This window comes from Palaemon carinicauda, chromosome 8 (assembly GCF_036898095.1).
Source record: "Palaemon carinicauda isolate YSFRI2023 chromosome 8, ASM3689809v2, whole genome shotgun sequence".
Classification (NCBI taxonomy): Eukaryota; Metazoa; Arthropoda; class Malacostraca; order Decapoda; family Palaemonidae; genus Palaemon; species Palaemon carinicauda.
Window position 1 is genome coordinate 85,097,542 of NC_090732.1, and position 24,211 is coordinate 85,121,752.

At 39.6% G+C, this 24,211-nt stretch overlaps 1 protein-coding gene across 3 annotated transcripts in view; it reads right to left on the reverse strand.

Annotated features, from left to right (window-relative positions):
• Positions 1–24,211, reverse strand: part of LOC137645789 (equilibrative nucleoside transporter 1-like) — a 205,639-nt gene that overhangs the window by 134,369 nt on the left and 47,059 nt on the right. For all 3 annotated transcript variants that reach the window (XM_068378726.1, XM_068378727.1, XM_068378725.1), the window contains exon 3: positions 9,890–10,050. In XM_068378726.1, the coding sequence (XP_068234827.1) occupies positions 9,890–10,050 (161 nt within the window). The remainder of the gene's footprint in view (positions 1–9,889; positions 10,051–24,211) is intronic.

The following is a 24,211-nucleotide window of genomic DNA, read 5'->3' on the forward strand; positions in this document are numbered from 1 at the left end:
ACAAGGGCCTCATGATTAACACAGTCAAAGGGATCACTAAAATCAAGGCCAATCATACGAACTTCCTGACCAGAATCAAGGGATTTCTGTACAGCATTGGAGATTGTAAGAAGGGCATCACATGCTCGAAGGTCTTTACAAAAACCAAATTGCAAACTAGGGAACACATGATTACCTTCAGCAAACCCATTAAGACGTTTTTCCAAATGACATTCAAAAACTTTAGATAATATGGGAATTATAGAAATTGGGAAGTAATCAGTTGGACTTGAGCTACCACAAATACATTTATATAGTGGAGTAACATTACTAATTTTCCAACAAGTGCTAAAAGCTCCTCTTCTTGCTAACTTGCACAAAATAACAGATAACTTTGGAACTAAGAAATCTGCAGTCTTTATGAAAAAAACATATAAAAAATACTAAGTGGGTCTACACCTCCATAAGCATCAAGGTCCATCAAGAGAGCTTTAACTTCACGAGATCGAAAAGCTAAACTAGTTAGTTTAGCCTCAAGAAAACAGGAATGAGGAAGTTAGAGTTTCCCATTACTCTGCTTGCTGTCAAACACATTTGCCAAAAGGGTTGCCTTTCCCTTTGGACAGTGAGTGACAGAGCCATTTGGTTCAAGTAAAGGAGGAACTGTTGCATCTACACCAAAGAGTGCAGATTTAAGGGTAGTTCACCACTTATGCTCCTGGGCTGTACCAGAAAGGGTTTCTTTTATGGTTAAATTGTATTCTTTTTTCAGTTGAAGCATTAACTCTCTAAGCAAGAGCTCTAAGCTGAGTATAGTTATTCCAGGTCAAATCTGATCTGTTACCCTTCCAAAGATGATATACGAGTATATATATATATATATATATATATATATATATATATATATATATATATATATATATATATATATATAATAAAGATTAAGTGTCTGGATATATAATCATAGTAGTGGGTTGGCCAGGACACCAGCCACCCTTTGAGATACTACCACTAGAGAGTTATTGGGTCCTTTGACTGTCCAGACAGTACTACAGTATACTGAATCCTTCTCTCTGGTTACAGCTTATTTTCTTTCAGCCTACAAATAAACCGAACAGTATTGCCTATTCTTTACATATTCTCCTCTGTCCTCATACACCTAACAACAGTGAGACAACCAAACAATTATTCCTCGCTCAAGGGGCTAACTACTGCAATGTAATTGATCAGTGGCCACTTTCCTCTTGGTAAGGGTAGAAGAGATTCTTTAACAATGATAAGCAGATCTTCTAGGAGGACACTCCAAAATCAAACCATTGCTCTCTGGTCTTGGACAGTGCTATAGCCTCTGTACCATGGTTTTTCACCGTCTTGGGATAGAGTTCGCTTGCGTGAGGATACATTTGGGCACACTATTCCATCTCATTTCGCTTCCTCTTGTTTTTTTGTTTTTGTTTTTTTGTTTTTTATAGTTTACATATGAAATATTCATTCTAATGCTGTTACTGTTCTTAAAATATTTTATTTGAATTTTTAATTACTTTTCTTGTAGTTTCCTTATTTCCTTTCCTCACTGGGCCATTTTCCTTGTAGCCCTCGGGCTTATAGCATTGTGCTTTTCCAACTAAGGTTGTAGCTTCACAAATAATAATGATAATGATATATATATATATATATATATATATATATATATATATATATATATATATATATATATATATATATATATATATATATATATATATATATATATTCATATTCTGTCACCCTCAAGGGGAGAGAGGGTTGTTATATCCTGGTGAGAGGGATACCCCGAAGAGGTACAATCGGAAATCGGACTCAGTCTCCCACAAATTGCTGATCCAGCAGGTTGGAGTTAGGAAAGGGGAAGGGGTGGGAGGGGTTGCATCTGCGTGTGTGCCTATCTAGATATTTTGAAGTCATTTTTGATGGCTTGGGTACACTAGCGTATATATATATATATATATATATATATATATATATATATATATATATATTATAATGTATGGATCCCAGGTTTAAGCACCCAAAACATTTATACGATTATGACTCCCGAAGTCTGGGCATTAAAAAATGTACTTTAATATGGCTCGTGACTGACAACCAAACATATAATATCATATATACTATGACTGGCAAGTTAATTAACCTCTCAAACTCCAAACTTCCTTGTTTGCTTTTATATTAAAACTGTTGCACTTTAAAACATTAATACCTGAATTCTGAGACCGTTAGATAACTCCCAGACAGCAATATATAAAACACTGAATATCTCTTAAGCACTGTGACGGGCCAAGAGAAGGTTGTGACTCAAAGGCAGTATGGAAGCAACTTAGTTAATTTATAATAGAACACTCTCCTTTATATACAAAACCTCAAGGTAACAGGAAATATCATGTTTGAAAAACAGACAATGTTACATAGGAGAAATGCAGACATGTTTATTCTGGTTCTTTTTAGTGTGAGGGAAGAGCGAAGATACAAGCATAATATATACAAAATGAATTGTGTACGATCGTGTGACACACGGTTGGTACATGGCTCCCCCCCTAAAAATGACATACTGTACATGTTAAATAGGGCGCCCTAATCTAGAGAGGCGAACTGTAGGAGGGTCATCTGGCAGAAGATAAGCAGGTTTTAGACGATCAATGGAGACCCAGTCTTCTTTGCCACGAATGTTTAGTAGGAATGCTTTCGGACTGTGGCGGATTACGAGGAAAGGGCCCGTGTAAGGGGGGGTTAGTGGTGGCTTGCTAGTGTCGTTGCGCAGGAAGACGTGCATTGCAAAGTGCAAGTCTGTTGGTATGTGATGCTTCGCTGGGGGCTTGTAAGTCTGGCGGCATGGAGTAAATTTTCCCACGACGTGACGTATGCGCTGGTGATCGTCAGAGGAGGTTGTAGAAGGAAAAAATTCGGTAGGGACGACCAACAGGTCGCTATACACCATTTCAGCTGCCGAGACATCGAGGGCATCTTTAGGAGTAGTCCTTAGTCCCAGGAGGACCCAGAGAAACTGAGTAAACCAGTTGAAATCCTTGCAGTGGGACATCAAAGCTGCTTTGAGGGTGCGATGAAAACGTTCAACCATTCCATTGGCAGCGGGGTTGTAGGCCGTTGTCTGATGTAGGGTGATGCCCAGGAGATTCGCTAATGATGTCCACAATTCAGAGGTGAAGGTGGTTCCCCTGTCAGAAGTAATATGCTCAGGGATACCGAATCTTGAAATCCATCCAGAGAGTAAGGCAGATGTACATGAGGCGGACGTTGCAGTTTCAATGGGAATGGCTTCAGGCCAACGAGTGGAGCGGTCGATGACGGTAAACAGGTAACGATGTCCTTATGATGTGGGTAGGGGGCCTACAACGTCGACGTGAATGTGTGCGAAACGACGCTGAGGTTGAGGAAAGGTACCCACTCCTGAATCTGTGTGTCGATGTACTTTGGAAGTTTGGCAAGAAGTACAGGCACGGACCCAATCCTTAGCATCCTTAGAAATGCCGTGCCAAATGAACTTTGCCTTCAGCAGCTGTGCAGTAGAACGGCACGAGGAATGTGAAAGGCAGTGAATTAAATCAAACACCTGCCGGCGCATGGGAGCAGGAATCCAAGGTCGCAGTCTACCAGTACTGACGTCACAGAGGAGGGTGGTGTTGGAGTCTTCGAGGGGGAAGTCTTCCCAACGGAGGGATGTGCAGGATGTCCTACATGCTTGATACTCTGGATCCTGTCGTTGGGCTTCAGCCAGGGCATTGTAATCCAATCCCAGTTGAACGGCAGCCAACGTGTTTCTTGACAGGGCATCGGCGACGGGATTCATTTTCCCAGGGACGTATTGAAGGGTGCAATTGTATTCAGCCACGGCGGAGAGTTGTCAGCATTGCCGGGCGGACCAGGCATCAGACTGTCGAGTAAAGGCGTGCACCAGAGGCATGTGGTCTGTGCGAATGACGAAGGGCGTACCTTCTAAGAAATGGCGAAAGTGACGGACAGCCAAGTGCACCACCAGCAATTCTCGATCGAAGGTAGAATAACCCGATTCTGCTTTGGACAGTTTTTTGCTGAAGAAGGCCAATGGGCAGGGCGAGCCGTTGACCACCTGCTCGAGTACTGCACCAATAGGAGAGGGGCATGTAGGATAGGAAAAGTGAGAGCCACAGCAGTTGATAGGGCCTTCTTTGCATTGCAGAAGGCTGCTTCTTGAAGGGGACCCCACTTCAGGTCCTTTGGCTTGCCCTTGAGGGAGGCGTACAGGGGAGCAAGAATGGCGGCAATGGCTGGCAGAAAACGGTGATAATAGTTGATCATGCCCAAGAATTCCTGCAGAGCTTTGACGGTCGAGGGCGCGGGGAAGTTCTGAACAGCTGCTACCTTCTCAGGGAGGAGATGGACTCCTTCAGGAGTGATGCGGTGCACTAAGAACGACACTTCGTTGGCGGCAAAAGGTACACTTGTCGTACCGGACTACAAGGCCGTTTTGTTGCAGGCGGTCGAGCACGATGTGCAGGTGACGGAGGTGTTCCTCTTTTGAGGAGGAGAACACAAGTATGTCGTCCACATAACATACACAGAAAGGGAGGTCCCCTAAGATGCCATCCATGAGACGTTGAAACGTGGCCCCAGCGTTACGAAGGCCAAAACAGGAGTAATTGAAGGTGTATGTACCAAATCGAGTGGTGATGGCGGTCTTGGGAATGTCTTCTGGGTTCAAAGGCACCTGATAATACCCCTTCAGGAGGTTGAGCGTAGAGAAAACCTTCGCTTTGTGCAGGTAGGAGGTCACGTCGGCAATGTTTGGGAGGGGGTAGTGATCCGGTTCTGTTTGCATTTTCAGGCGCCTGTAATCCCCGCACGGACGGAGGGAGCCGTCTTTCTTCAGAACGATGTGTAAGGGTGACGACCATGGGCTGGAGGCCTTTTGGCAAAGGCCCATTTCCTCCATTTCGGCGAACGTCTGTTTGGCGGCTGCCAATTGTTTCGGTGCCATACGTCTGAATTTAGCGAAGACTGGGGATCCCGTCGTCTTGATATCGTGATAAATACCGTGCTTGGCAGGAACCGTGGGCGTTTGGCGAAGTTCTGGACGGAAAACTTCTGGGTACGACGTGAGGAGGTGGGCGTAGGCATCCGTGGGTGCGCTAATGTGGAGAGCGAGGTTAGAGGGGGCGGGTTGAAGAGGTGTCGAAAAGTACGAGTCTGCGTTGACCAATCGTCGGTGGGCGACATCGACCAGAAGGTGGAAATGAGAGAGGAAATCCGCACCGAGGATTGGCAATGTGACGTTAGCAACAAGAGACTTCCAATTGAATTTACCGTTTCCGAACGATAATATGAGGTTCTCGTAACTGTAGGTGGGTATCGCAGATCCGTTGGCAGCTACCAAGCGGACGTCGGCAGATGTAGACAGACTACGTCGTGTCTTGAAGAGTTCCCTTGGCAAAAGAGAACGACAAGCACCCGTGTCTACCAAAAATCGCACGCCCGTTCCTGCATCATGTAAAAAGAAAAGATTAGAAACACAGGAGGCCACCGCCATGAGCGATGGCCTACTTACACGTTTTTTGGCCACTGACAATCCTCGGCACATTTCTTCGCGGTTGCCCCGAATCTGAAGTGGTAGTAGCAAAACTGCAGCGGATGGGAGGTAGTAAGTGGCTGTAGAAGTCGTTTGTTGAGGTGCGAGCGATTGGTGGGTGGTGGGTGGCTTTGTCACTGCTTCGGCACGTCACGGGGTAGGCGTGTATGTCCTACGGCATTCATGTCAGCTTCGGTTGACGTTGAATAGGCATCCTCTTCGTCAGGGGTGGAGGCGTTGATGGAGGTCTTGAAGTGGCTGTCCATAAGGGCGTCGGCTTTGGTCATCAAGTCCTTTATGGGTAAACTATCGACATCGGGTATGGCAGCGCGCATAGGTCCGGGAAAACGGCGTATCCAAAGGGTACGAAGTAGGTTCACTTCACGAGGAGAGCCATCTGTGGCAGGTTGAAGGCGAGCGATACTGGTCATTTCCCTGAGGGCAAGCGAAGCCCTTTTTTTCCCCCAACGGTTGTTGCGAGAGCTGAAAAAGCTTTGCTATACGGGCGGCTGGCGACGGCGAGTACTGCTGCAGAAGGTATGTTTTGAGGGCGTCACACGCTATTGGGGTGTCTCCTTGTTCACAAAGCCAGTCGGATATTTCCGGGAAGGTGTCCTCGGGCATCGCCGTGAGAACATAATCTGCTTTGGTGGTTAAGCGAGTCACGCCCTTGATGCGAAACTGGACTTCTGCATGCTGAAACCAAGCAAACGCCTCTCCGCTGGCGAACGATGAAAGTTTCAATGGGGCAGTCGCAGAGCCAACTTCTGTAGAGTCCGCCATAGTACCAACGATGGTGGGGTGAGGGAGGAGGGGGGTGGAAGACGGTGGGAGCGAGTTGACTTCCGGGGTCACCAATGTGACAGGCCGATAGTAAGTTGTGACTCAAAGGCAGTATGAAAGCAACTGAGTTAATTTATTATAGAACACTCTCCTTTATATACAAAACCTCAAGGCAACAGGAAATTTCATGTTCGAAAAACAGACAATGTTACATAGGAGAAACACAGACATGTTTATTCTGGTTCTTTTTAGTGCGAGGGAAGAGCAAAGATACAAGCATAATATATACAAAATGAATTATGTACGATCGTGTGACACACAGTTGGTACAGCACACTCAAAACTAAACTGGGTAGTTACCTTTAAGTATTATTATCACTTATTCAACTCTCACTGTGGTTCTTAATTTAACAGGAATCGAGCGGAAACTGGTCTTAAATAGTGATGATTAGAATAATACACTCTTTACAAAAGTAAATATATTCTATATAAATTACAACACTTTGAAAAGAATAACAAAAATAAAACAGATTATGGCAAAAATGTTATGTTCTGAAATTTATAATAACTTGACTTGAACTATTATATCTGAATAATACTTAACCTAACCTAATAAAAGAAATATTGCAATGAAAATAATACAAATGCTTGAAATAACGGAAATAATACAATGTTAAAGTTTGACTCTAAATGAATACTAATTCACTAGATCACTCTATAACCCTATCCTGCTGACAGGGCCGTTTACAAAAATGTTGTACAATGCCAACAATGACCCCAATACAATTAATTCAAAATCACCTTTTAGTTTGCGTGACACACGATTTGCTTTGGGGCACAGAGTCACTTAAGAGAGGACGCAGTAAAACGCACTGTACACTTTCGAATACACTGATTTACGGGCGGGAATGAGCGAGAGAGAGAGGGGAAGGAGGCTATCTTCTGGTTGCAGTTTAACTCGATCACTATGTCTGCCTGTCTCTGACCCAAACTTAGATCCTTATATATCAAATTTGGCAAATTCCCAAAGGTTCCAACTTGTTTGGGAAGCGTGAAGGCTGTGCCTAAGGGAAAAGGTGCCAAGTATTACTCTCCCAATTCCTGTATGTAGCCTACGCTACACCAGATGGCTCTCTCAGTCAGCTAGCTCCCCCCACCCATTGTCCCCGAAATAAAAAAAATAGATAACATTCTCTCGCCGGGAATTCGCGAATATTGGAAACACATGGAAAAGAATAATCCAGAGCACATGTCACTGAACATTCTCTAACATGATGCAATACATCACAAATCATAAAAGAACCTAAGCCCTTGTTCCTATCTTGCATAAATCCTACAACACTTTCAAATAGACAGCGTAAGATTTCATAGCAACCATACATGAAATAAAAAGCTAATGGGACAATACTTTTAAAATATTCAGAGCCTTGAGACATTTAGCTTTTAACGCTTTTAAGTGAGAAACCCATGTAAACCTACAATCAAATAACAAACCTAAAAATTTAGCTTCGCTTGCACATGGTATCAGTGGACCTTTAATGTACATATCTGGGTCTGGATGTAGGCCTACTCCCCAGATACGACCAAAAATGGACAATAGTAGTTTTACTTGCCGAGAACTTAAATCCATTTATATCGGCCCACTGGATAATTTTGTCAATTGAGAATTATATTTTTCTCTCAACCATTGCCATTCTAGCTCCTATATATATATATATATATATATATATATATATATATATATATATATATATATATATATATATATATATATACAGTATATTATATAGTATATAAATGTATATGTAAACATATACCTATATATATATATATATATATATATATATATATATATATATATATATATATATATATATATATATATATATATACATATGAATATAACCATATATATCTATCTATCTATCTATCTATCTATATATATATATATATATATATATATATATATATATATATATATATATATATATATATATATATATATATATATATATATATATATATATATATATATATATATATATATATATATATATATATATATATATATATATATATATACATACATATATATACACAAACACACAAGCATATATATATATATATATATATATATATATATATATATATATATATATATATATATAATCCTTCCACTGTCATCTGTTTATATCTTTCTATGACAGTCCGCACCTGCAAACTTTCTTAGCTTGTCAATCCATCGTCTTCTCTTCCTCTCCTTGCTCCTTTTGCAATCTCTAGGGGCCCTTTCTTTTAATTCAATGCGCTTCTATAATATGTCTTGCCCACGTCCATTTCTTTTTTCATATATATATATATATATATATATATATATATATATATATATATATATATATATATATATATATACATATATATATATATATATATATATATATATATATATATATATATATATATATATATATATATATATATATATATATAAATTCATTCCATTGGCATCTGTTAAGTCTTTTGGGGGTAAAAGGGTTTACATCTTCCTATGACAGTCCACGCCCGCAAACTTTCTTACTTTGTCAATCCTTCGTATTCTCTTCCTATCCCTGCTTCTTTTGCAATCTCTAGGGGCCCATTCTGTTATTCTTAATGTCCATCTATTATATGTCCTGAACATGTCCATTACTTTTTCTTACATATCAAAATAACCTCTACTTTAGTTTGCTCTCGTATCCATGTTGCTAATTTTTCTCTCTCTTACTGTTATTCTCATCATTATTCTTTCTATAGCTTTCCGCGTTGTAACTAGATTCTGTTGTAAGGCTTTAGTAAGTTTCCAAGTTTCTGATGTACAAGTTTAAACTTGTAGGACCATCGCATTTAATGCTTTTGTTTTTAGAGAAAGTGGCATTTTACTTTTCATAATCTTATTTTGTTTAGCAAAAACTCTCTATCCCATGCTTATCCTACTTTTAAATTTGGTGTCATATCCTGGGGAAACGCTTACTGTCTGTCTTAAGAACGTATATTCAATAACAATCTCTAGAGGTTAGTCCATAACTGTCATTTATTGCCTTTGCATTTTCATTAAAAATTTTCTCAGTTTTTCTCATATTTTCATTTCTAGATATCTGCTTTCTCAATTCAAATCATCTATCCCTTTGTAATTCCTCCCACGAGTCACTAAACACAACTGTTAACTAAATATCTTAAGTTGTTAAGATATTCACCATTAAAATTAATTCCTACATTTCCCAATTCATATTCCTAGTATAAATAAATACACACACACACACAAACACACACACACACACACACTATATATATATATATATATATATATATATATATATATATATATATATATATATATATATATATATATATATATATATATATATATATATATATATATATATATATATATATATATATATAGAAGAGCAACCTTAGTAGAGCGTACTTTTATCAAAGGCTCCACAATAATTTGCAACAATATCTTAAATGTTACAGAAGTAATATACTGTACCTGTTAACAATGGCTGAAGCGATAATAAGAAAGACTGTGCAGAAGACATTAGAGACGATGACCAATGTTGGAGTAAATGTTACCTGCAGAGCTGTGTAGTTGGTCTTCCCTGCGTTCCAGTCGTCTCCGAGGCTCACATTTCGCAATTTGTATTGCCAGTACTGAGGATTATATAAAAAATAAATGATGGTGATTCAACTACTATTACTGCAATTTCTGCTACTTAAGCTGTTGTTGATAAGAATAGTTAACTGGATAGTTAGCCTTAATAACAATTCCGTGAGAACTTTAGAAAATTAATACAGCTAATCTGATAAGAATGCCTCTACGCCCTAAAGTACAAAGCATTTCTAATCTTAAAACGCGGCTAATTAAAATTCCTAATTCTAGGAATAGTTACATTTTAATTTCTCATATTATTCTTATTGTATTTCCGCAATAAGTGTTTGGTTATATCTTTATCATATTTTGGAATTTAGTTTTTTTTTTTTTTTTAAATGACAATAGTCGAAAATCAGTAACTCAATATGATCATAGGCCAAGAATATTCAAAGTATCACCTACATAAATCGGTTTTCTTGACCCAGCTCTATACAAATAATACTTCCAGGTCCAGAACCAAACACAAGATAAACTACTTCTAAATGTTTCTATTGTAATTATACACAAGGGCAAGTTCCACTTCATCATGACTATCAAGTTTTCAACATTAAATGAATCATCCATGATTATTCTAACAGTAGTAATAAAACAAATCGTGTAAAAGAGCCGAAGGTTGGCCAAGTTTCCCTATGGCTTACTTTCTCCAGAGAAATATGTTAAGTGTGAAATCATCAAAATTTCTTTTGCAATTATTTTGATTATAATTCATTGCAATATTAGGTCTCTCGTACCTCTAGAAATATGAGAAAGAAGAGAGAAAAGGCAGCCGAGATGAATCAAAAGAGGTTGTTTAAATATTTTCCTTTTTAGTTCTATATTATAAAAGAACACTGAACTAGATAAATTACTTTCCGAATCGACATTGATGATTGCATTTTTATTTTCCTATTTCTAAGCATAAAAATGCTACCAAGTATTTTTCTTTATTAAACATTTATACTGTTTATAGTCTATAACTGTAAATTAAGAAAAAGCTTGGCAACTATTTACTAAAACTCATTTTGAGGAGTTTGAATAATAAAATTATAAGAAATCTCCTTGTTTTCATCTAGATAGACAGTAATACCAATTGTTCGATCTCATCCATAAATTTTATATCCAAATTTGTTCTGTTCATAGTTTCAGGAATATGCAAGTGTTTACATTTATCTATAAAATATAATGGAAGTTTTGCAGAATACTGAAAGTTCCTTAAAATTCATAGAGGTCATATCGTACTGTACTTTTCACTATATGATATAGGATGATGAGTATAATTTGTGGCAATTTCTCTGATATATCAGAACTATTAGGAAAATTAAAAGATAATAGTTTTTATTTATTTCTATTCAATCCAGAACTCATAATCCCATGCCATTTTCCTCTCCCAATGCATATACAGTATATATATATATATGTATATATATATATATATATATATATATATATATATATATATATATATATATATATATATATATATATATATATATATATATATATATATATATATATATATATATATATACATGTATGTGTGCGTGTGCGGGCGCGCGCGTTCGTACGTGTGTGCGTGCGTGCGCACGTGCACACACACACGTGTATATATATATATATATATATATATATATATATATATATATATATATATATACATCACAAGGACAGAGGGGGGTACCAGGGCTTGCTAGTGTGGGTGCACAGTAAAATGTGTATTGCAGTCTGCAAATTTGTCGATATGTATTGCTTCGCTGGGGATTTGTAAGTCTGGCAGCAGGAAGTAGGGCAATGTCCAGGAGATTCGCTATTAATGTCCTGAATTGAGAGGTGAAAGTGACACTCCTGTCCGAAGTGATAGGCTCAGGGATGCCAACTCTATGTATCCACCCTGAGAGCATATGAGGCAGACATTACAGTTTGCATGGGGATGGCTTCAACCTAACGAGTAGAGCAGTCAGTGATGGTAAACAGGTAACGGTATCCTTATGATGTTGGTAAGGGACCTAATACTAAGACATGAATGTGGGTAAAATGATGCTGAGGTTGAGGAACTGTGCCCACTACTGAATCTGTGTGTCAATGTACTTTTGAACTTTGGCATGAAGTACAAGTGTGGACCCTATCCTTAGCATCATTAGAAATGCTGTGCCAAATGAACTTTGTCTTCAGTAGCTGTGCAAACGATTGGCATGAGGGATGTGAGAGGCCATGGATAAAATTAAACACCTGTATACACAGATTGACAGGTATCCACAGTTGCCGCCTACAATACTGACATCACAGAGGAGGGTAGCGTTGGAGTCGTCGATGGCGACGCCTTCTTAAAGGAAGGATGAGCAGGATGTCCTGCATGCTTAGTACTCTGGATCTTTTTGTTGAGCTTCTGACAAGGTATTATATTCCAAACCCAGGTGAATGACAGCCAATGTGTTTCTTGACACGGCATCAGCAATGGGATTAATTCATTCAGGGACGTGTTGAAGGATGCAGTTGTATTCAGCAATGACAGGGAGGTGTTGTCATTCATAGGCAGACTAGACATTAAGAATGTCCATGCGAATGACAAAGAGCGTACCTTCTAAGAAGGGGCAAAAATAACGGAAAACCAAATGCGCCACCAGCAATACGTAGTCAAGGTAGAGTATCCAGATTCTGCCTTGGACAGTTTTTTATTAAAGAAGGTCAATAGGCGGGGCGAGCTGACGATCACCTGCTTGAGTACTGCACCAATAGTGACGTTCACTGGCATTGGTGGAGAGAAGGAGAGGAGCGTGGCATGGGCAAAGTTACAGCAACCACAGTTGATAGGGCATTCTTTGCATTGTGTGTATATATAGTATGTAACACACTCGAGACCAAAATCAAAAGAAGGATATGCATGGTATGGAGAGTATTTGGTAAATAAAATGTGATTATGAAAAGTAAAATGCCACTTTCTCTAAGAAAAAAAAAGTATTTAATGAAATGCTCCTTCTAGTATTAACTTATGCATCAGAAACTTGGAGCCTCACTAAAGCCTTAAAAAATAAGCTAGTTATAACTCAAAGAGCTATGGATTGAATAATGAGGGGAATAACACCAAGAGACAGAATAAGAGCAATATGGATACGAGAGCATATTAAAGTAGAGGGAATTCTAACAACTAGTGAGAAAAAGAAAGACATGGGCAGGACATATAATAAGAATGACACACAATAGATGGGCATTAAGAATAACAATGTGGGTACCTAGTTATTGTAAAAGAAGCAGAAGAAGGAAGAGAAGACTATGGATCAATGAACAAAGGAAGTTTACACAAAAAGACCAAAAGCAGATGCAAGTGGAAGGACATGTTTGAGGCCTTTGTTCTGCAGTGGACTAGTAATGGGTGATGATGATGTGTATATGTATACATATATATATATATATATATATATATATATATATATATATATATATACATATATATATATATATATATATATATGTGTGTGTGTGTGTGTATGTGTGTGTGCGTGTGCGTGTATGTATGTATTATATATTATATTTACTATTATTATCATTATTGTTATTATCATTAGCCAACCTATAACCCCGGTTTGAAAAGCAGAATGCTACCAGCTAACAGTCTCCATCCGGAAAAGTATGCTTCTGGAGAAAGTAAATAAGGTAATAAGAAATAAACTATATATAAGTAACAAATGAAAATATATAAGATATCTAAAAATCAGTAATAACATTGAAATAGATCTGCCTTACATAAACTATGAAAAGACACTCATGTCAATCTGATTACCGTTACTGATGGCTCTCTCTACTTGATGACCTGAATCCATCTGGATGCAAACTGCAACGTCCGCCTCATGTACTCTCAGAGTGGATAGCGAAGTTTGGTATCCCTGAGCCTATTACTTCTGACAGGGTACCCCTTTCACCTCACAATTCTGGACATCATTAGTGAATCTCCTGGTCATCACCCTACATCAGACAACAATCTACAACTCTGCAGCTAACGGAATGGTTGAACATTTTCATCGCAATCTCCAACGCCCCCTTACACAGGCTCTTTCCTTGTGGTGAGTCGCACACCAAAGGCTTCCTTATTTTACTTTCATAGCAAAGACGACTGGGTCCCCATTGATCGCCTAAAACTTGCGTATCTCCTGCAAGAGGACCCCCCAACAGTGTTTCTCTCATACACTCTAACGTTATTGCTTTATTTTATCTCATACGTACACTGTAACGTAATTGCTTTTTTTATCTCTCGCTCTCCATTGCACTGATGATATAAACCTGTTTCACATGTATGTCTTTATTAGGGGGGGAAAACCAAGTACCATGAATGTTTCATACACACTCGTACACTCTAATGTTATTGCTTTATTTTATCTTATACGTACACTGTAACATTATTGCTTTTTTATCTCTTGCTCTCCATTGCACTGATGATATAAACCTGTTTAAGCTTGCTATATCGTCATCGTTGTCATTGTGGTCGCGTCGTCGTCACCATCATCGTGGTGGTGGTGGTCGATGTTGTCATCGTCATTGTGGTCGATGTCATTATTGTGGTCGTCGTCTTCGTCGTCGTCGTCATTGTTGCGGTCATCGTCATCGTCGTTGTCGTTATCGCATGTTTTATATAGTTTGAATTTTGTGTCATTCTTTCTCTCAAGTGTCTGTGTATATGCTTCAAAAATATATTTTCTGTTTGATTCTTATGTTGAAATGACAGTAAAAAATTCAGAGCGTTAGTAAAGGGAATGAAGACTCCAATAGAACTGCACTACATTAATGCCTGTGTAGATGGAGAAGTTTTGGCCATCAATTATGAACATGACAAAGCTGGAGTCCTTTCTTCATCAAATGGCTTTAGATTATCCATGGCAGGATACAGCGTTAAGAGATTTATATCAGGAATTTCAGAGGTCTAGATGAATGAATATCCCCTCACGAAGGTTATCTGCTCGATTGATATCTGAAGTTCCAGAACTGAATTCTGAGGTAGAAGTAGACCTGTGATCCATTATTTATGCACTTCATGTAGTTCAACAAGAATGCAACTGATATTAATGTCTTAATTCTATTTTTGTATTACTGGAATGAGCTTCATTATCAAGGATGCGATGAACTGTGGATTAATACTGGAGCTGGGGACTTAGTCGGGTATATTGTCATTTATATGTTGATTTCTCAGCAAGGGAAGAACCTATGCCAAGTGTTGCCTGCATTATATTACCTGACTGGCTGTGATTACGCAAGCAAATTTGGGATTAAACTTGCTGCTCTGAAAGCACGCCCTGAAATACATTCAAAATAATTTGGAACTAAAAATAATTTTGAAAGTCAAGTGATCATAACTGAAGAGTATCTGACAAAAGGACTGAAGCAGTCAACAGTGTGTAAAAAGCAGATCACCTGAGAAACTATGTATCATCCTTCCAAGAGGTCATGCTTTAAGAACCTACCACCTACTAGCTATGCAACAAAACAAGATATAAAAAGAGCATATTTTGCCTCATATCACATGTTTTCTGCTTTATTCAATCTTAATTATATGGGAGCCCCTTGATCCAGTATCAAATGGTTATAAAGTAGCGGATGATCTCATGGTGCCAACTGATGGAAAGAACCTGATACCTGAGGAATTTACTGTGATGTGCAATTGTACAAAATGTGGGACATATCACTATTCCTGTCGCAACAACTATGTTCCTTGCTGCAGCTTTTGTAAATGTCAAAGTGGCTTAGTTGTAAGTGATGCAACATACAGCAATCCTTTTGGTATAATATGTGATGAGGAACGTTATTGAAAAGCACAATCATGAAAAACACATTTGTCTAAATATGACTCCCTTACAAATGTAATTTAAATTTTACAATATTTAGCCATGTAAACAAATAAATGTTAGATGCTTCAATCATAAATGTAATAAATATATTTACCTCATTGAATATATATTAGCTTTGAATTTATCTTTTGATATTAAAGAACATAATCTCAGTTTTACACAGAAGTGTCATTTTACACTTCTAATGATGGAGGGAGAAATTAGTGTGTTGAAATACTTAAAAATTTCTCTGATTTATCCTACTGACTGAATGGAATAATTTTGGTTAAAACTATTATTATGCTTCTTTGAATTGGTTTAATTCAACCAATACAACTTATTGATTTGCAATGTCATAGTACCCTTCCAATACTAAAACTATATCATAAGACATAGGTTGATAAAAAAATTTTTGCAATGGCAAGAATTTATAAAGTCAACAATTGTTTAAGAGAACCCTGTAACCTATATATTCTTTGATGATTTTATGCACTCAAGAAATTTTTCTCAGTACATAACCATCAAATAATCTCCATGCCATGGTACAGAGCCACGTAGTTAGGGGCGACTGTAAACTGGCGTTAAGAAAATAGATTTTTACGAAAAGTTACAGTAAGCTCCTATGTGCAGAGAACATTATAATATGCTTATTATATCAATCATACAGTGTTTCTCTTCTGATTATTGTCAATATAAGCCATTCATTCTTTAATATTGTTTGTTTCTGACCTTTCCTTCATAGGGAAATTCATTAGTTTTTCTTGATTTCTGGTAACATTTTAGGGATTAATGGCCTAATTTAACTCTAAAAGCTAAAGTCTTATACACCATTAGAAAGATTGCATTAAAAGAAACATTTTAAGCCGTAAATGATCCATTTAAATTAATTTTCAAGGGAGATATGGGCATTTTTATTTCAGGTACCTACAGTTTACGGGTCAAAGTTATCACCCGATATATTGAAATTAGGCCTAAATTTCTCACTTGCTGCCAGGTTTCAGAAAGTCCACCCTGATTTTTCTTACAATTCAACGTGTCAAATATAAAAACCTAGTGGTTGAATTAGAGTTCATCTCGTGCACACGGTAAACCCTTCCCTAGGCCATGGACTATTACACGATAGTACAGTCTGGGAAGATCTGAATAGAATGGATTATCTAAAATATGAAAAATCTTATACAACATGCATAAAGAACTGATCCTGTGATGGTGCCAGAGATTAAAATCCAGATCAGGAGTAAGGAATTTAATAGACAGCAAGTTTCTATGCAAAAAAATAAAGATTACAGTTAGCAAGGTGAAAACCAAATACAAGAACGGTGCTATGAAAATTCCACCCACGAAAATTCGACCCAATAATATTCCTCCCAGAAAATTCCACCCCCGAAAATTTCACCCATGGAGAATTCCACCCACGAAAGTTCCACACATATATTCTATATATTTTATTTTGTTTCATTTATTTATTCATTATACCTAATAGATGAGTTTAGTTACGTTTTTTAGATTTTCTAAATGAACTGTCCTCTCAATCTATCTAATGATAATTTCCTTATTGACCTACTTTACTTAGAATTGTCTGTGAATAGTTGGGTCCAGTGGTGTGGAAAAGCTTTAAATGTTACATCACAAGATCATATATTATTTGCTGGTAGATCACCCAATCACGTTCCTGTTGCAAATATTAAAATAGGGTTAAAGTCCTCTATACCACTATCGTTCGCAAAGAAAAGCAGTCCATCAGAAAGATATTCACAAGAGTCTGGAACTCCATATCCTGTGCGAGATGTCGGAAGCGCAGGAATCCCTAAAGCAAATCTTTTCCAGTTTTGAATATCACAGGAAAGCGAACATACAGATTTTAGCTGTGATTTTACTGTTCCATTTAGTGACTGAGTGGCACTTGTAATTATATCTCTGGCCGATGGACCACATCCATCGTTAACTCTATCACGCATGGCACTCACAGCAACTCGTGCTTCAATAGCTGCTATAAGGCAATGTAGGCTCATTACAGCATGTGAATACAAGCCTTGCAACCTTGATAAAATAGTTGGCATCGCTAATATGTTTTCGTTTTTGCGGGTATTATTTCTGTGCTTCTCGTGTACATAGAATATACAAAATATATGGGTGAAAATTTCGTGGGAGGAATTTTCCACTGGCGAAATTTTCGTGGATGGAATTTTCTGGGAGGAATATTCGTAGGTGGAATTTTCGTGTCATGAGGAGAACAGTACTAGAACCAAGATAAAATTGAAAGAATATGACAAATTCGTAGATAATTTGTATTTTTCCCTAACTAATACAAACTTTACGTTATTCATTATGGATATTCTTTCGGCAAAGATGGAAGGTATCCAATTAGACTTTTGGTGCAAGGTAGCTACCCTACCCAGACACTCGGTAGGGGATGACTGGGGTACTAGCTGCCTAAATATATACTCACAGTTTGGTGATCTAGTCACTTTTTCTTTTAGGCTGGTAGAGAGCGGTTGTCTCCTCTCTCTCCTCCTCAAGGCTTAGCCCATAGACATTAATGAACAGTGGAAAATTATTGCTTTACGCTCATCTTTCTCTTTTTCAGGAGTGATCGTGCTTTTTCATTCATGCTCCCATGTGAACTTGTCCTGGAAGTGAGGGTCACCCTTATGGGACCTTCATATCTTCGTTTGAGAATAAACCACATTTTGTGTGTCTGACCTGTAGGGGCGTCGTTGCGAACAAGACTCGCCCTGTGACGAGTGTAGGGAGTGGTCTGCATCCCAGAGTCTTACCCAGAGGCAAGAGATCGCGAGTTTCCTCTTCTCCTTTGTGCTCTCCTACACCTCTTTCCGAAGCTCCTGCTTGCCCGTCTTCCTCCGGGGAATGTTCGAGTAGGAGTACCGTCCATTTAACTCCTGGGCAGCATCGCGGACTTGGGGGAGTTGGTGTTTTCCCTAGCGTAACACCTTCTCCTCCTGCTACTTGGGTGCCCTTCTCCCTTTCAGATGTATTGCAGGCTTGGCCATCTCTGAGAATTTCTGCTTCCCCTTCAAAGAAGGGGCTTCTGCATCTCCTTCAATGTGGGGGTAAAAAGGATTCTTCGCCTGTCGTCAACTTCACCCTGGACATTTGCGAAGTACTCCTTTACCCTCCGAACAGCCTCCTGCCGACGACAAGCCTTCTCGACATCCTGTGGCATCCTCGTCTTTTAATATACAGCCCTTTATTTCTATGGCAGCTGTAGACGATCTCCAGGCGACCAGTGCTATATCTGATCGTTGACTGCAGGGACGAGACTCATCAACTAGTCTTCCTGGTCGATCATCTTCAGGACATTGTTCACAGCGAACCAATGATAAGATAAGAGATCGCAGGTTATCACGATCTTGGAGCTCTTCTTCAAGAAGGCGTTCTGACTCTAAAGCTTCACACTCACGAGACCAAAGGTTATCACAGTCTTAGTGTTCTTCTCCAAGAAGGTGTTCTTTTAAGAGTTCACGATCACGAACTATACACTCACGATCACAAGATCTAAGCTTCCGAACACAAGCTTCTCACTCAGAATCACGGGATAAATTATCTCAGTCACGATCTGGACGTTCAAGTTCACAATCTAGACATTCACGAGCACGAGGGTGACACTCATGTTCACGAGGGCGATGCTCACGTTCACGAGGACATCGCTCACGTTCATGAGGGCAACGTTCATGTTCACGAGGGCGGCGTTCACGATCACAAGGGCGTCGTTCATGTTTACGAGGAAAACACTCTAGGCATTCCTGACTCTCACGTTCACGAACTAGAAGTTTACGTTCACAAGCAAAATGTTCATGATCCCGAGCGAGATGCTCACGATCACGAACAGGATGCTCACGATCGCGGTCAGGAAGTTCTAGGCTTTCATCTTCCCAATGACCTATGACCGGTAAAAAACAATCCATTGACCAAACCCCCGTTGTGCTTTCTGCTAAGTTAACCCGTTCCCTTTGCGGCTTGGGGCCCCTTAGTCAAACGATCGCCCATGCTAACGCACTTGACCACAGTGAAAAGCTCTCAAACACTTCACGTCTCACCAATTCTGAGGCCTCTATCATCTCCTGGAGTGAGCGTTAGTCGCCCTCCAGTTCCTCAGGTTCCCATAGGGCATCCTGCTTATCGTTCACCTATTGTCACTTGTGAATCAGTCGTTCCTTCTTGTGCAACTCTACTGCAAAAGCGTGATTCTCATGAGATTTTTACAAGATACAGTTCCAGAATCACAATGGTTTGCGAATCCAACACCTTCGACAACGATCTCCACTAAAACTACTTCTAGCGGTAGGCAGATTCCCTTCCCTATAGGATTTAAAGAACATCCAAATAAATTTACGGGCGTTCCTATCTCACCCTATCGGCCGCTTTGAACAACAAATGAGGATCTCCTCATGCCGCAGAGACTCTCCTCTGAGGCTCCAAGGGCATCTTAATGTTCTCCCATTCATAGACGTTCTCCTCCTCCTGGATTTCTGAAAGAAGACCCAGGAATTTTTGGAAGGAGCAATGCTTCCTTCTTGGTATGATACTTTGTTATTAGACCTCTAAAAAACCTTTGGTTTGGCTTTTCCACTTTGCATCAACCTTCTCAGGCCAGGACTACCGGTAAATTCCGTTAACGTTTGGCGTCAGTTTTCTCTCGTCATGACGGTCCCTTGGACACCAGGAGAACTTCTGCTCAGAGTAGCTTATCCTTAGCACACAGCTTTACATCCATACCCAGTCCTAAGGAAGGGATGCCCTCTGTTTTAGACCCAAGTCTGCAACATCTTCCTCTAACTCGAGTTAAGGAGGTCCACAGGCTTACTTCTAAATAGAAAAGAAGGATGGTAATCTATAATCCTCCTCATGCGGATCTCGTTCAAGTCCGCACAAGCAGAGATCTTGGATCACCCAGGAAGATTCCTATCAAACCTTTTGTCCCTTAGTCTGGCATTTGAAGGAACTCCAAGCTATTACGAAGACTTCGATCTTGGATAAGCATTTTCCTCCTCGGAAAGAGTCAAAGGACTTGAAAGTGGTTCCCAAAAATACCAAGACAAGTGAATCACGCAGACAGGAATTGGGTAAGGGATCCCTTGAGGAGGGTCCTTCTCGCGCTCCTGTTGACGACTTTGACCTACCCCAGGCTTCTATGGATGAATGCTTGGAGGTAGATGAGGATGTGGACATGGACGATGAATTCCTTCCAAGGCAGTGAGTCCCAGCTTCCGTGCAGAACAGGAGCGAAGAGACTCTGAATATGCTTTTTGGCAGGTCCTTGCTTGTATGAGATCCTTCAACAAGCTGTCGGATCCTCGTACTACCTACAAGGCACGCAAAGAAATGGTCCTAGACCAGATCTTTGGAACACTGAGACCCCTTAAGGCTAGTGCAGTTTTGCCCTGATTGAAGGGCCTGACAGTTGCTATGAGAAAGGCTATCTACCAAATAGCAAGAACTTCTTGTTCCCTGAGAGCAGGCTGCTCCTTTGGTCTCTTCCACTTCCTTTTATACTCCAAAGGAAGTATTATGAGATCGAGAACGAGCCTCACTCAACCTTGACTTTCGACCCCTCAGTCGAACAGCTGACTAAGGGTATTCCAACTCAGATTTTCTCTTCATTGAGAGCTTGCCTCTCAGCATCTGAGCTCCTGAACACAGAGAGAGGTGCCACTCAGGGTTTGGGGCATTAGACCAGATTGTGCGCTCTGAAGATTTACCTAAGGAGTCTTTGAGAGAGTCCTTGGAATCCTTCCCGTTATCAGGTACCCATATGTTGGAGTTCCTGTCGCATCATGCAGTTAAGGTGTAGGCAAATGCCATTCTCAAACGTTGGGATACCGTAATAGGTCAGTTCCATATATAGATGCCAAAAGTGGAGATTACGCGTCTGAGAAATTCACCACTTGAAGGTTCCTCACTCTTCATTCCAGAAGAGGTAGAGAGAGCAGCTGATAGGTGGACGAAATTTTCCAATGATTCTCTCCTTCACAGGGCTATGATTTCCCGGACCTACGGTAGGGCTCCTCAATCTACCAGGAATCAGCAAAACACCTCTAACCAATCGACTTCTAGGTCCTAGGGCCTCCTATAGTGTCTAAACGTCCCTCTCAAGCCAGAGATCAGAAAGAGTCCAAATTCTTCAGAGAGAAGAAAAGAGGTAGAGGTAGTGGCTGTGACAGACGCTCCTGCTAAGGAGGGTAATCCCCCCAACCAACCAACAGTGGGAGGATGCCTGCAGCACCTCTGGCAGAGGTGGCAGCATCACTAGGCCAATCCCTGGAACATCACTATGATAGGCTTAGTTTATTGCATCCCATTCACTCAATCTCTCCCTCCTCTGACTCAGAATTCAATTCCGTTAAGTTCCTATATGAAGGGTTCCATAAAGGAACTGGCCCTCCGGGACGAAGCCCAGACCATGCTGCAAAAGGGTGCTCTCCAACAGGTCATCGATGGGTCTCCAGGCTTCTACAGTAGACTCATTCTTGTGAAAAAAAGGTGTCTAGAGGCTGGAGACCAGTCATAGGTCTCTCACCTGAACAAGTTTGTCCGACAAACTCTTTTCAGGATGGAGACAGTACACACGGTCATTCAGGCAGTAAGACCAAGGGACTTTATGTGTACATTAGATCTTCCAGATCACAATCCACCCGTCTTCAAGGAAGTATCTCAGGTTCATAGAAGTATCTCAGGTTCATACTCGAGAACGTGTTACCAGTTCAAAGTTCTCTGTTTCGGTCTCGCGACAGCACCTCAGGTATTCAACAGGGTGTTCACCCTAGTGTTAAATGACGAAGGGGAAGGCACTGCTGACGAAGAAGAAGGCACTGCTGACGAAAAAGGCACTACTGACGAAGAAGAAGGCATTGCTGACAAAAGTTACATGTGACAAAAATATTTATTCTAATATAAATTTTAATCGAGACTGCTGAAAATTGTATACACATAATTTGAATAATAGATAAATAAGATGATATATGAAAATCCTGAAATAAGAAAAGTTAACTATTTATTAGAATTTTTTCAAAAAAATAACTAGCGGCGATAATGAATTTTCCTCTTTCATATTTACACTATTCCAGTCTATGTGAACTATAATATCCGAAAATTATTGCTAGAATTGTAGAAAATATTAAGATAAAACAGAAATGGAAAGCGCTGCTGACGAAGAAGGCACTGCTAACGAAAAAGGCACTGCTGATGAAGAAGAAGGCACTACTGACAAAGAAGGCACTGCTGACAAAGGGGAAGGCACTGCTGATGAAGAAGAAGGCACTACTGACAAAGAAGGCACTGCTGACAAAGGGGAAGGCACTGCTGACAAAATTGAAGGCGCTGCTGATGAAGAAGGCACTGCTGACGAAGGGGAAGGTACTGCTGACGAAGAAGAAAGCACTGCTGACGAAAAAGGCACTGCTGACGAAGAAGAAGGCACTGCTGATATGGGAGAAGGTGCTATTGACAAAGAAGACACTGCTGACAGAGGAGAAGGCACTGCAGACGAAGTGGAAGGCACTGCAGGTGGTTCATCAAATGCCAAACAAGCTGATGGTTCAACAGAAATATCTTGAGGAGGATCGGCCATCGTTGCTGGGAAGTTGTTCTCATTTTCCATGTCATAATCGTCCTCACACGTGCTATCTACCTCTATTTCATCATCATCAACCTCTGTATCGTTTCCAAGGTCATCAGTGCTGAACAATCTCATCAAGATCTCCTCTTCAGAAAGATTTCTGCATGCCATGATCAAAACTGAAAACAAGAGAAAAAAAATACAATACTAATATTGGCTAAATTAAACTGTTGATGGTAAACCTACATCCAATATACCAAATCATCTATCAACGTTCTCTATAAGTATGAAAACACTATTCACAGAAATAAATATATTGTAATCAATATTGTATTTTTGTGAAAATCAATCACAGTCACTTACCAGGTAAACGTGTAGCGTATACGCTACCAGGAAAAACAAAAATGGCGATTTCCAAAATACGGCGGGAGAGAGAGGACAATGGCAGATGTTCCTTCGGTTGTGTCTCTCGTCTAACTAACTGGTGCTGGGAAAAGTTCCGCTCAGAATCTGAACCCATGTGGCACAGAAGTGAAAAAGTGGTTTTGCGCATATAGGCAGTAGCATATACACTACATGTTTACCTGTCCAGGGTTAAGCAGTTCTGATAGAACTACACTCGAGGTTCTGGCTTTCCTTTGATGTGACTCTTTCCTCCATATTCCTACCACATCGTCATTATGTTTTGCATTATAAATCATTCCAGATTTCTGAGCTGTTTGGCATGTGTTCTATTATATTTTGGATTTAGCCATTTTATAGGTGTAGGATTAGTTAGGATAGGATATATAAAAA